This window comes from Ammodytes marinus (assembly GCF_949987685.1).
Source record: "Ammodytes marinus genome assembly, chromosome: 8".
NCBI lineage: Eukaryota > Metazoa > Chordata > Actinopteri > Uranoscopiformes > Ammodytidae > Ammodytes > Ammodytes marinus.
The window spans coordinates 7,524,948-7,539,874 of record NC_137212.1 but is presented as its reverse complement, the minus strand read 5'-3'; the positions used below and the strand labels follow the sequence as shown (position 1 = coordinate 7,539,874).

Sequence of the window (14,927 nt, the reverse complement as noted above, 5' to 3'; positions counted from 1 at the left end):
TACAGCCAGGATTTGTTTATGAGGAATTAACATTTTTATTTTAACACATCCACACATTGCGTTTTCATGTCCAACAAAACCACTTCAGACTGCAAAGTTTCCAGTAAGGTCAACATTTTATTATCGTAATTCAAATATTCAAAGTTAAAAAACAAAACAAAAAAACATTTATCATCATCCGTCCCCAGCATGACTTTTGACTAGATTATCTGCCTACAAATGCTTAGAAAAATGACAGATAATTAAAAAATCAAAGTGAGATTAAACGACAGGGCACAACTTGTATCATGAAGGAATGGTCTTATTTGCACACTGTCAATTCTACTAATACTTAGCAAGGACCACCTAACAGTGAGTTGTTGTATGCTACAATTTCTTGGGTCCAATAAACCAGAGCATGGGAGCCAGTTTAAAGGGCTGTTAGGGGTTCAAACTCTACTCCCAGATTTGACACGTAGTCTCCATCAGAGGTCAGATATCTCCTCAATGCTGCAGCAGCTCCTGGAACCTGCAAGAAAATGACAATAACATTAACGTCATTTAAAAATAAATCAGAAAGTTCTCGTTACAAGTCTCCAAAGGTGCACCGAAAAGAGGGGGTTTTCTCTGAACAAATAGCTCAGTTTTGAGTTTCAGAACTCAGGATCAATAGATAATGAAGTGGTTTTGTTTTTTAAAAGAAGCTTATAGTTTATGACTAGTTATGTGTACTTCTGATAAGGACCGGGTATCTTTTGAAAATGTATATGACACCAAAATCAAAACAGTGTTATTTTTTTTCACTTCCTGCAGTTAGCAGTTGTTGTTGTTCTTTGTTCCCTCTAGGCAAATTTGATTTAAGACTTCTTAATGTAATGAACGACCAATTTTACAAAAACCAGAACTGTAGAGAAAAAATTATATAATTTAAATTGGATTAGGGACCATCTAGCAGATTCTAGCTGCATGAAACATGATTACTCTAGCCTTGCTGGCTTTTGTTTGTAGATGTGTTATCTTCCCTTTGTTATATTAGTCATTGTTGATACAACTTGCATGTATATTTTTTGTGTGTCAAATATTTGGTGGGAAAAATGTTTAGCTACATGTATCACTAGGTCTTTGCAGTTACATTTTACATAACATTATATTACAACCTTGTGCTTACCATTTGTTTTGCTGTGCTAAAGATTAATTTCCATCATTTTTGAAATCCTATTCTAATTTTTGTAATATTAATGCCATGGCTTGTATGAAGGCCTATATTGTTTTCATCCTCAACAATTTAAAAACACACTCATCTGTAATAACTCACGTTTTCAAAAGTTGCCTTCCTCGCCATTTCCTCGTCTTCAGTTCTTGCCTCAAAGGTCGGATCTCCTCTCGATGCTGAGCAGCTCAACCTCGAAGATGAGTGTCGCTCCCCCGGGGATCTTCGGTGGGGCGCCCCGGTCACCATAGCCTAGCTCTGAGGGGATCACCAGCTTCCTCTTCTCGCCCTCACACATACCCAGCAGGCCCTGGTCCCAGCCTTTGATAACCTGACCGGTGCCCAGGGTAAATGTAAAGGGCCTGTCGCGGGGAATACTGCTATCAAACTCGGTGCCATCCTCCAGCTTGCCCGTGTAGTGCATGTTTAACACGTCGCCTTTACGGGACTTGATGGGGCAGTTGTCGACTCGCTTCTTGATGCCGATTTGCAGCTTCTTCTTGTCGGCTCCACTCACCGCCAAAGGAGTCAGAGAAAGCACCGTCACGAAGAACAACACGAGCACCCTCATGGTTGCTATGCCGTTCTCTCACGGTTTCCCTGCGTAGTGAAGGGGTTTCGTTTGAGTTGGCTCAAATCACGGCGTACAAATTTTCAGTGGTAGAATCGGGATGAATAAGGGATACGAGCCGAAAGCGGAAAGGACGTGTAACACTACCCCGGATGTAGTTCACCGGCTGGTGTTACAGGCAAAAATGTCCGTGAAGGTGCGCTGAAGTTAGCTTCGCAATCGTATGGATCTTGACCGATAATTAAATAATTATCCGGGGATTAAAGAGGAAATAATCACGGGAAAATAGAGGAAATAAAATGTATGTTTACATATCCGTTTAAGGCTTCCTTACGTTCAAAACGAAAACACGAACGAAAAACTGTCTAATCGGAAGCCAACTTCAGCATTTCACCATAGTCACAACAGCCTGTTATGTCAGCCAGTGTAACCCAGCGGTGACCTGATTCAGCCGAAGCAAGTCAAACTTTTGTATGTATGGTTACTGAAATTCACACCACAAACGCATAACTGTAATCAATTATCGATAAACATGTACCCCAGCTAACTGACATGTAACTTTGGTGTTGTTACAGGGCTGAAAATAGACGAGAGTTGGACGGAATATCTATGCTAGGTGAGTTAGCCGACTGAGCTAACTGTCAGGTCTTTGAAAAACACTTGTCAAGATGATTTCCCGATTGATATCCAACCTTCTCAACAACTTCCAAGTCGTTGAGAAGTTGGCCGACTCTCGTCCAATTCGCAGGGCGGCCCAAATCACGGCGTACGCCATTACAAAGGCTCAGATAGCCGGACGGGCAGCCTCGAAGCAAGCCCTGCAATCCCAAACATTCAAGACAGTCCGTGAAGAGGCCGGTAAAGTACCGGGGGACCTGGGTGAGATGGGCAGCCGCCTCAAGAAGGTCAGAGAGACATTTGTGAACGAGGTGAAGGAGGGATGGAAGGACGGCTCCAAGCAGATTAAGAAATAAGTCTTATAAAGAGGACAAGGTGGACAATCTCATACCTGGACTGCCCTTTGGATAAGATCGGTGCTGAACTACTGGACCCATGGGACAACAGCTGCATGTGTTTGACAATTATCACTTACTTGGTGGATTATTAGAATAATGTTAAGAGGCCCAGACTGACCTCCAATCTATGGCCAAATCAAATGTGATACACGGTGGTTAATACATTCACTGTATTCACATTTGCTGATGTTTCAGAAAGCAGGGAAAGTGTGCACTTCTTTAAAAAAAAAAGTATGTTTGCCATTATAAAGTGATTTAAATAATTGCCTTTTATTGACGGGTCTCTTCACATTTATTTATGATACATAACCACATACAGTAAGTTCAAGTTTATGATTATGTGCCCATGCACTAAATCCTGACAACTTTTATGGATTTGTAAGAAGTTGTCTTGGTAAATCATTTTATTCATTAAAACATTGTACATATATAAGGTCAGATAGAGACGCAGAGATGTGGAATGTATGGACAACGATGTGCCACTTTGTTCTGACTATCTAAATAAAGATTATAATTTATAATGCTGCAATTTGACATTGATGTTAATTTCCATTGATAGTATATTTTAACTTTCAAGACTTCACTACAGTTTAAATAAAACATTTCAAAACATTTCAAAAACGATATTTTCCACAAATAAGAACTGTTTTAATGTACATTATGTGTCTGCAATCATATCGGAGTGGACTAAGCTCAGGGACCAGTATTAAGAGTCAGTCAGAAGGAGTGAAGTTCACAGTTCACTGCCTTCAAGTAACATGTAGTTCATTCTCTTTCACAAGGCCAGAGATATAACAAACTGGAAATAATTTAACTAGAGATAAGAGGACGTTTTGCTCCCTGTGATTTGGTAACTGCTGCAGTGGCTCAAGTGGATTCAGCTGTCGCGGTACAACCTTTAAATGTCAAACACCTGCATATACAGGTCCTTCTCATATAATTAGCATATTGTGATAAAGTTCAATATTTTCTGTAATGTACTGATAAACATTAGACTTTCATATATTTTAGATTCATTACACACAACTGAAGTAGTTCAAGCCTTTTATTGTTTTAATATTGATTTTGGCAAAAAAGTAAAGAAAAACCAAAAATCCCTATCTCAAAAAATTAGCATATTTCATCCGACCAATAAAAGAAAAGTGTTTTTAATACAAAAAAGTCAACCTTCAAATAATTATGTTCAGTTATGCACTCAATACTTGGTCGGGAATCCTTTCGCAGAAATGACTGCTTCAATGCGGCGTGGCATGGAGGCAATCAGCCTGTGGCACTGCTGAGGTGTTATGGAGGCCCAGGATGCTTCGATAGCGGCCTTAAGCTCAACCACAGTGTTGGGTCTGGTGTCTCTCAACTTCCTCTTCACAATATCCCACAGATTCTCTATGGGGTTCAGGTCAGGAGAGTTGGCAGGCCAATTGAGCACAGTAATACCATGGTCAGTAAACCATTTACCAGTGGTTTTGGCACTGTGAGCAGGTGCCAGGTCTTGTTGAAAAATGAAATCTTGATCTCCATAAAGCTTTTCAGCAGGTGGAAGCATGAAGTGCTCCAAAATCTCCTGATATCTAGCTGCATTGACCCTGCCTTTGATAAAACACAGTGGACCAACACCAGCAGCTGACATGGCACCCCAGACCATCACTGACTGTGGGTACTTGACACTGGACTTCAGGCATTTTGGCATTTCCTTCTCCCCAGTCTTCCTCCAGACTCTGGCACCTTGATTTCCGAATGACGTGCAAAATTTGCTTTCATCCGAAAAAAGTACTTTGGACCACTGAGCAACAGTCCAGTGCTGCTTCTCTGTAGCCGAGGTCAGGCGCTTCTGCCGCTGTTTCTGGTTCAAAAGTGGCTTGACCTGGGGAATGCGGCACCTGTAGCCCATGTCCTGCACACGCCTGTGCACGGTGGCTCTGGATGTTTCTACTCCAGACTCAGTCCACTGCTTCCGCAGGTCCCCCAAGGTCTGGAATCGGCCCTTCTCCACAATCCTCCTCAGGGTCCGGTCACCTCTTCTGGTTGTGCAGCGTTTTCTGCCACACTTTTTCCTTCCCACAGACTTCCCACTGAGGTGCCTTGATACAGCACTCTGGGAACAGCCTATTCGCCCAGAAATTTCTTTCTGTGTCTTACCCTCTTGCTTGAGGGTGTCAATGATGGCCTTCTGGACAGCAGTCAGGTCGGCAGTCTTACCCATGATTGCGGTTTTGAGTAATGAACCAGGCTGGGAGTTTTTAAAAGCCTCAGGAATCTTTTGCAGGTGTTTAGAGTTAATTAGTTGATTCAGATGATTAGGTTAAGAGCTCGTTTAGAGTACCTTTTCATGATATGCTAATTTTTTGAGATAGGAATTTGAGGTTTTCATGAGCTGTATGCCAAAATCATCAGTATTAAAACAACAAAAGACCTGAAATATTTCAGTTGGTGTGCAATGAATCTAAAATATATGAAAGTTAAATTATTATCATTACATTATGGAAAATAATCAACTTTATCACAATATGCTAATTATATGAGAAGGACCTGTATAGGCTTCACCGGAAGCCTGGGCCTGTAGTGAAGGTACATTCTTACTCAAGTTTAAGGCATATTATGAACTATGCCTGAGTTTTTTCTTTTCACGGTACTCATTGGAAATATTGTGCTTTTTATTTCACTACATTTATTTAGAGCTTTAGATTAATTAAGAGATTATAAAATATGATTGGCCTCGTCAAACCTTGACGTATTGTTCGTGTTTGCAATGATAATACAATTAAGTGATCAGAAAATGATTCAGCAACTGTTAACTATTAAGAAATTGAAGCCAAATTCCACGTGTATCCATATGGACACGTGAAATGAGATTTAAGCCAAAAGCAAAAACCAAAACTTTAATGATTGAATAAATGCAGCCACAAAACACTGACTCTGATGCAAATGTAAAATTAGCTAGGATAGGTGGTCATATGACAATAGGTTAGAGGAGAGAACTATAACATCTTTGGAAAATAAGCAGGATTAACAGGATGAACAAGTTTTGCATTACGCATCTTTATTTTCATTTGAACGTGCACACAACACAACCCAAGTCGGGAGCTTTATGTAGCAATACTTGTGCAGACGCACTGGCCTGGCAACTAAATATTAGTTACATGTTTCATCATTTCACATAGAAATACATCTCTAACTGGAGGAAGAGAAGGGATTTTTCTGACAGCATGAGTCAGTACATATACACTGATATGGCATCTGAACTTCATATAAAAATAAATCTCTCAACATAGGAAAAAATACACAACCAAATCAACATTTTAAAACAGGAAACAGCATCAGGCAGATGGAAGGACAGTAGATTAGACAAACTGGTTCGTTTTGGTTAGAAATAGACATTTCTGGAGGGATTTTTTAGGGAGGTTAGACATGAGCAGATTTGAACTATGATACTGCATGTGTGAAATGACATTTACGATTTAAAGGGATAGGTCAGTATTTTTGAGGTGGGGTTATATGAGGTACTTAGGCATAGTTAGTGTGTTACCTTATGGAGATAGGGGTCAGAGCAGTCATTTTAAGGAGTTTGGGGGAGACTTCGCTGTAGCAGAAGTCAGCATTGTACTGTTGCAGTGGGGGCCAGAAGAAAAACTTTTTTTTCCTCCACATCTATTATTGCTAACTTTAAACCTAAATATCTCTTCAATTGTACTCTAAACTGAGATTTTTTTCCACAGCTTTAGTTTGCTGCCAGACAGTCCTTTCTTTTTGTAGCACACCGCCCAATCAGCTGCTGGACTCAGAGCTCCTGCAGATTATTTTGGAACAGAACAACAATCTGACTTCTACAGTCACATAACGCCTTTGTAAATGAGGTTTGATAGAAATGTACCGGGCTGGGGAAATGTTTAAGGTTGTGGTTAAGTGGTTTTTGTGCAAGATACATTCAATTATCAGGTAAAACAGAAGTTAAAATATAATCCGTGGCCCATGCAAGGTTAAAAATCAGATTGTCTGTTCTTTGTAAAAACTAGCTTTGGAGAAATAGGGATGCACTTGCCCGCTTAAGCAATGTAACAGGTGGCAGCATACACACTGATATGGCAGCTCACCTCAGTAAACAAAGGGGCAGCAACACCTTCTCTCAACAAGCCTGGTTCACACTATAGCTAAAAGTGCTTTGGCAACTAACTCTCTACTCTGCAACAACAAAACATATGAGACATTGTGCTTAATTCGCTTCAACACTAGCACCATTTTAAATCCAAAGGCAGTTCCAACATGCCATCCTCTCAATGTATTCAAATAACATTCAATCAGGTGGCAATGATTTCTTAATATTCATTTCACCACATTATTAATATATAAAAAAACACAGATCTGGGGACAGCAGGAAATGGTTTTGATTGGATATTGAAAAGGGATAAAGAGAGGTAGGGAATGATACGGGAGGGAGTAGGAGAAAAGACGTCTGTGTCCTATTGTGTCTTCACATCCAATTGTTTGTCAGCATGAAGCTTAACAGGGCCACCAGTAGCAGCCACGCAGAAGACTTCACTGGAAGAGGATGGGAGAATGAATTGAGAATGATTAGTTTTAGAGTTTAAATAGGAAAATAACTTAACCAGTGGAAAGCAGTAGCTAGCTACCACCCTAAACTGTGCAGCAGTGGAGGAAGTATACAGATCCTTTAAATACTTACACCATGCAAGTAAATTACTCCATATTATACTTGGATAAACACATTATACAGAAATTCCCAAGTAGTATAGTGTATATGTACAGTATAAGCATTCATTTCATGTAATCAAATCTGACTGTTATATGATTTACTCACACTGACTCAACATGATATAAACAATTAAAAATTGCTTTATATTGAACTGAAGTAATACATATGATGGTAGATTTTAATGTTATAGAAATATGTAAGAATGAAACTAGCAAGGTGGTTCATATTGCTAGTCTAATCTAATCTTTTTTCTTTTCAATTCAACCTTGGTTAAAGTCACTTTGTTTTATTCCCTCACTAAAATACATATGAACAGAAGCAACAGCTTGGATTGGCTTCACAATGTTAGGAGTAGTTCATGTAGTTTACTGTGTTCACCTGTATTGGATGAGTTACAGTCCAGCTCGGCCAGGGAGTCCATGTAGACTTGGCCCAGCCACTCCTGGTACGTCTTTTTTTCAGCAACACCCACGAGGCGAACGGTGGAGTCTTTGAAGATGAGATCTTTGCCCTTGTAGGCCAGAGAGTCAAACATCTGGAAATCAGGAGCAGTATCGCTGCCGAAATATTTCTATACGGAAACAGAGAAGAAAAGAGACTGAATAAACACCAAAAATAGATTCTTAACATTTTAGTTAGCCATCGATTTCCATTCATTTCAGTGAGACATATCCGGAAAAGGAGTCATCTATGAAAGTAAACTTTTATTTTTTTATATTTATATATTTATTTATTGGAATTTTTTTCAAGATGCCCTGATGTTGTGTTCAAGGATACATCAGCATGAGAGTTGGCTGTTCAATAGCAATTGTATTAAAGTAATGAACTAGTACAGCTACTTATGATTGGGAACACATCATTTATAATTACGTCTGTGTGTGCATATATGATAGTGCGGAGGTGGTTGAGTTTAAATACAGACAGGGCCCTTTTAAACCTTGTGGAATGAATGGATAAATTACAGACTTTTATTTTGAAGGGTTTACATTGTATATTTTTCATACAACATAGCTCATCACCTCAACGATTTTGGCAGCCAACGGTTAACTCTCAGATGTCCAAGCATCCTTGAATGCATCGCCAAGACTCTTTAAATCTCATTTGAGGACACTATGAACACTCTCACCTGTGCTTGGTCCAGGAGTCCGTAGACAGCGTGGATGTTGGTGTCGGGCCGTACCATCACCGCGTGGGAGGGGACTCTGGCCAGGTTACAGTGTTTGTACTTGGACACGGCGGCTTTAGTGCCCTGAGAACACAACAGCATGAAATCCGTAGACAAGAGATCCTGGGCCCACGATTCACCAGAGTTACCTACACAAACACAAAACGAGCTGGTTAAATATGGGCCATAAAGTGACGAAACCATTAGACAAAAGGAAAACATTTTGTATCTTGGAGGAACTTGTCTTACCATCAGTGTTTTGGAGGACAGTAGAATGCTTGATGAAAGCCACATCTCCATCTCCCTTCGCCAGACACCTGGAAGGACACATAAACCAACACATGAAGTGTTTGCAAGTACTAAAGTAATATAAAGGTGGAGTCAGTGATTTAGGAAAATTCTTGTTGTCAAAATCCCCCCTTTTTTTAAAAAATCGGTGAATAACTCGTCATCGTCCACTACCTGTTTGTACTCTGTGTGCTGTGATTTTGATAAAAAATGAATTTGACAACCAGTGTTCTCCAGAATCGCTGACTCCCCCTTTAAGCTGACTGACACCTGGAGCCCTTCAACGGCTTGCATTGGCATGAAATTGTTCATCGGCAGAAAATATCGTTGAGGATTTCATCAATCCAAACCTTTGAAATGGTGAAGTATGTAGTCTGATAAGTTTTGGAATGTTGTGGTATGTTGTGTGTAGTACCTGAAGGCACCGTTGTATCCATCATACAGGTCTTTGCCCTTCTCACATTTGTTCTGTCCGGAGCTGTCTCCCACACACAGACCACACAGGTTACCGGGGAAACCGGGCTGGTTGGCACCTGGTACACAGCTCTGCGCAAAGAACCCTCCCACCGCTAAGCATCATGGGAAACAATAAATAACAATACAATATAATATAATGTTTATCACGTTTCATACTTCTTTGAAAACGATAAAAGAAAAAAAACGTGTCACAAATCTGCTGTTGGAAAATGAAAAACTACTTCCAAAACAATTTGCTATGAATCAACAGAAAAATACATTTGAAGATGTCACATTGGGCTGTGGAAAAACCGGGATGGATGATTTCCCATTATATTGTCACACTTCAACACTATATCATCCACAAACACACACACACACACACACACACACACACACACACACACACACACACACGCACACACGCACACACACACACACACACACACACACACACACACACACACACACACACACACACACACACACACACACAACCCTCTCACTCACTCTCTCTCTCTCTCACTCTCTATCTCTCTAACTCTCTCTCTCTCTTTCTCTCTCTGACCTTGGGGTATCTGACACTGATGAGGGGCGATCAGGCCTCTCTCCATCAGTGTTGCTACGGGAACGTTCCAGCCGGCCGTGCGACCGTATCCGGTGTGACAGGAGCGGAGGCCACGCAGGTCGTCAAGGTTACGGATGTTACTGCTAGTCTTTTTCACCACCGCAATTGCGTAGTATATGGAGCCATCGCGGTCCTCTGGAAAAACAAAAACAACAACCTATGTATAGCCATTGTCTTGGAAACAACAATGTGTGTCTGTCTCTTTAACTGTGTTTATGGCTTTTTACCTGTGTAGCTCTCGCCGGTAGCAGGGACCAAGCCGTACTCTTTGCCTGCTGTGTAGATGTAACCTCCATCCAGAGTGACGGCATCGGCCACGTTGTCCTACACACATATAAAGAGGACGAGAAGAGAATGAGACAACTGCCAGAAAAAAGCTGCCATTTTTTTTTTAATATAATATAGTTTTCAGTCATGTCAATGAGTTTCTTTAGAGCCTGTTGGATCAGTATTATCGACATCATAGATTAATTAGTATCGGTATGTTGTCTGATACGTAAATCACAAGAAATTATCCTACAGAAAAGCTTAACATGTTTTATTTTCAAAAAGTGTTAACAATGGAGTGTTCAATGCTGTTCACTTCAGGACAGTAAAAAGAAAAAAATAATATATATAAACTGTATACGTTACCTTAATTTTCTTCATGCAGTCAGTCACTGAGTCGCCATCGATACATTGGATATCTGGAGTCAGACCTTTACTTTGGAAGGCCATGCCCATCTTAACACACTTCTGCTGCTCATCCCTTCCCAACACACACCAACGCAGGGCATCTGGGGTATGGATAGATGGGTGAGTGGTAATGAAGGAAAGACAGATATAAGGATAGGTAGATAAAACAATTAATGGATGGATGGATGGATGGATGGATGGATGGATGGATGGATGGATGGATGGATAGATAGATAGATAGATAGATAGATAGATAGATAGATAGATAGATAGATAGATAGATAGATAGATAGATAGATAGATAGATAGATAGATAGATAGATAGATAGATAGATAGATAGATAGATAGATAGATAGATAGATAGATGCTTTTACCTTCCACTTTACAGTCCATGGCTTTCAGAGCATTGTAATAGTGGCGACCCATCCATTTCTGGGGCTCGTCTGCCTCCACACCCTGGAACATGGTGGACGACTCAGAAAAGAGAACGGTTCCACCTCCGTACGCCGCGGACGAAAACATGCTGAAGCTAGACTTTTCCTTCAGAGAGCAAAGTTACACCCAATTAATCTCAAAAAATCAAAACTCACGGTTCAGAGGGTAAAGACGGTCTGATTGCTCCGTTGTTCCTTCAAATACTCTAACGCCTAAAAGTTAATCAAGAAAATCCACTCTTAGACTAAATGACTCATATCTTGTACTTTATACATTATAATTAATACTTTCTATGGAGCCTTTTTAGATGTAAAATGAGATTCTGACTTCTAGGATGTCAATATGCAAAAACATTGTGTTGCGATTGATGCGTGAGAAGTATTTGTATTTCAGGGCGCTCCGGTCGCTTAGTGGATAGAGCTCGTACAATATTGGCTCAGGCCTCGTTGCAGTGGTCGCGGGTTCAAATCCGACCCGTGGACCTTTACTGCAGGTCATCCCCGCTCTCTCTCTGTCTCCCCATTTCAACTCTGTACTATCTAATAAAGCTTGAAAATGCCAAAACATTATCTTTAGAAGTATTTGTGTTCTGACGCACCAGGCCCTCCGTCAGCATGTTGAACACCACAGAGGGAGTGACGTCATTGCCGACCACGATCCCACGGAATGCGACGCGGACCAGGTGACACCTTTTCCACTCAGAGACGGGAGCTCTGTTGCCGTCACGACACAGCAGCTCGTAGTTTGATGATAACAGTCCGCTTGCCCAGGCTGGGCCTCGGCCTGGTGGTGACAAAAACAAACAAAAGATTTAAAAGACTGCTAGACAACAAACATTTGGACTTGCTAACAAAGCTATCTAACTGACTAAGCTTTTACTAACAACCAATAATTAATGCCATTACCATCAGTGTTCTCCTCCACAGTGGTGTGTTTGATGAAAGCCACATCCCCTGCACCTTCAGCCATACACCTGCAGAGAACCAAAGAGAAAATGATCTACTGTACAACAGTTTTTGTTCCTCGATAAAATGTTTTGCTCTCAAAAAAAAAATTATGTTGTGTAAATTGTAGATGCTCTTCAGAAGTGAAATGTATGTGTGTGTGTGCAGAGCATGTAGAGTGTGAAATGCGTCTCACCTGAAAGCTCCTTCATAGCTGTAGTATCTCTCGTTGGCGCTCATGTCACATTTGTTCGCTCCGCTAGCGTCTCCGACGCACAGCTGACACAGGGACGCAGGCTCGCCGGCCGTGTTCGCTCCAGGGATACAGCTCGCATTGAAGAAATTTGCCACACCTGACCACACACACACACACACACACACACACACACACACACACACACACAATGGTTTATATAATTTAACAGTAATGCTTAACTAGATATACGGATAAATGAGGACCCGTTTAGTGACGTCATGAAAATGTGTTAAAAGTGTGTTAGAGTACCAAAAGTGAACACTAGTTGGCGAAACAGCCACACATTTAAACACTTCACTCCTTAAAATTGTGATGGACATGGGAGACCCCAGCTCGAAAAAATTAGGGCCCCAGAAATATCCAGATTTTTCCCAGTGTCCTCATATTGAAAGTGTGTTATTAATCAAATGTCCTCAGTTGTCATGAAAACAAGTGCTCACACACACACACACACACACACACACACACACACATAGTTTCTCCATTTTTCTTGTACATTCTAGTTAGATACTTGTGTTTTTATGTTAAATGTGTTACCTACCCTGTGGGATGTTGCAGCCCATCACAGACATGTAGCCCTGGTCTATGAAGTATCCTAAAGGCATGTTCCAGCCCGCTGTTCGGCCCTTCCCTGTGTGGCAGCTCTTTTTGCCCGCCAGGTTGCTGATGTTGATGGCTTGGTTTGCTTTCTTCACCACGGCAACGGCATAGTAGGAAGCACCGGTACCTGAGGCAATGACAACAGCATTGCAGGTGTTGAAGCAAATATACACATTAACTTTATGTACTGTGACATTATGGCTGTTATTATCAGGACATGTACAATAAAAATGTAGGAGATCAAAGTGCAGAGTTTTCCACAGTAGGAGGTCAATAGGAGTTATTTCAGTTAACCATTATCACTGAATCTACTGATTGTTTGGTCTTTACCTACCCAACACTTTTCCACTTACTTTGTTGAGAAGATACCTCATGCATGCACTGTACGTTTAGTTTAATTGAGCACAAAGACTGGAAACAGCTAGCATATCTCCACACTGTTCACAAGACTCTCATTTTACAAGTACACTTACTTTAAATTGACTAAATAGTCAGAAGCCTTCCTGTGTTGTTATGTTTTACTTTGGTAATAGTTACTGGGGAAGATCTGAGTTTTCTGCTGGGGATTTTCTCTCCTTGATGCTTTAAAAATACTTTTTTATTTTTTCATTTCAAGAATACTAATCCCCCTCCTGGCATGCAGCAAAGACTAAAAGTGTTGAATCTTACGATCAGCTTTCGATTCACTGGCAGCCATCTTGAATGAAGCAGTCTTCCCCAGCTTGTAGATGTCAGAGCCGAACATGGACAGGGCATCTGCTTCCTTTCTCTGCAGAGACACAGGGAACAAAGAGATTGATTTAATGGTGTTATACCTATCACAGATGTACAACAATAGTTTCAGTTTTAAGACCCTCTAGCTAAAAGACTCACATGGACAGTTTATTCACGGGTGAAACATTGTATTAAGAAACATTTAGAGTTTCTGTGAGGGGTTAATGCTTTTCTCAAAAGAAACTTGAACTAACACCTGGCAGGTATATACATCGCTATATGGTACACTATGGTCACTGCAACCTCACAATTATGAGGCCTATGTAATGTGGCAGTTACCCTTGACCTCCAAAGTCTTATCAGTTTTTCCTCGAGTACAAGTGTATGTTTACGCCAGATTTGACGAAAATTCATCAAAGCGTTCTTGAGAAATTGCATTTATGAGACACATACATCTCCCAGTTCAAATTCAGGTAACTGGGACGTCGTGTTCTCATATCAGATAGCCTGACTGTAGGCCTATCTCCTGTTTATTGCACTTTTCCATGTAGTTTCCAGCCTTGTTATCTGATCCCTGATTGTATGTTATGCCACTCAAAGTATTTTATTTTCATTGGTTGCCCTGATGTCCTGACTGTCAAATGAAGAGACACCGTATTATTAATTATCAGTATCAGACATTCACAAACTACTGCAATCATATTTAAACATTTTGGAGATGTATTCAGTTAATGTTCAGAATCCTACCTGCAGTTTCCCAACACAGCCCTCGCTGGTTGATCCAGCAACGCAGCTGAGGGACGGACGGATGGAAACTTCTGAGAAAGCCTGCGACATGGCCTGACATTTCCTCTGCTCTTGATCTGAGATGGTGCACCACCTGATGTCACTCTGGCCAAATACTGAGAGAGAGAGAGGGAGAGAGAGAGAGAGAGAGAGAGAGAGAGAGAGAGAGAGAGAGAGAGAGTGAGAGGGAGAGAGATATGCATAACTTGTCAACAAAGTATCCATGAAAACATCCAGTAATCTCCACAATCCAACAACTATGACTATTGTCTCCCATTCCCACCGTATATTTCCTCAACGGGTCACAAAACAAACAGCAACATGGGAAAAATTATATTTTAAATTGTTTACTTAAAAAATTTGAACTCTTCCGACCGCTATAAAAACAACAAGTGTTAACTCAAAGTGACATTTTGTGACATTGGTTCTTAACATTCAGCTCTTACCAGTATGCAGTATTAGCAGTAGAGTTCCCGTTGTCGTCCACATGGCCAT

At 40.8% G+C, this 14,927-nt stretch overlaps 2 protein-coding genes across 2 annotated transcripts; both read right to left on the bottom strand.

Annotated features, from left to right (window-relative positions):
* Positions 1-97: 97 nt before the first annotated feature.
* Positions 98-1,875, bottom strand: fkbp2 (FKBP prolyl isomerase 2). Its single transcript, XM_080031998.1, has 2 exons — positions 1,295-1,875; positions 98-508 (listed from the first exon to the last, which is right to left on the bottom strand). Exon 1 carries the CDS (start codon positions 1,758-1,760, stop codon positions 1,344-1,346), a length of 417 nt encoding a protein of 138 aa, XP_079888124.1. The 5' UTR covers positions 1,761-1,875; the 3' UTR covers positions 98-508; positions 1,295-1,343.
* Positions 1,876-7,241: 5,366 nt separating this feature from the next.
* Positions 7,242-14,927, bottom strand: meltf (melanotransferrin; the record flags this gene model as incomplete). The annotated part of the gene is made up of 16 exons (XM_080032277.1): positions 7,242-7,309; positions 7,863-8,055; positions 8,611-8,798; positions 8,899-8,966; positions 9,353-9,506; positions 9,962-10,156; positions 10,249-10,345; positions 10,655-10,797; positions 11,072-11,237; positions 11,731-11,915; positions 12,038-12,105; positions 12,273-12,429; positions 12,874-13,059; positions 13,602-13,701; positions 14,394-14,548; positions 14,879-14,927. The coding sequence occupies 16 exons, from the start codon at positions 14,925-14,927 to the stop codon at positions 7,242-7,244; spliced, it is 2,172 nt and encodes a 723-aa protein (XP_079888403.1).

Coding starts and splice junctions, on each gene's coding strand:
- fkbp2 (XM_080031998.1), bottom strand. CDS start 1,760: ATGAGGGTGCTCGTGTTGTTCTTCGTGACGGTGCTTTCTCTGACTCCT.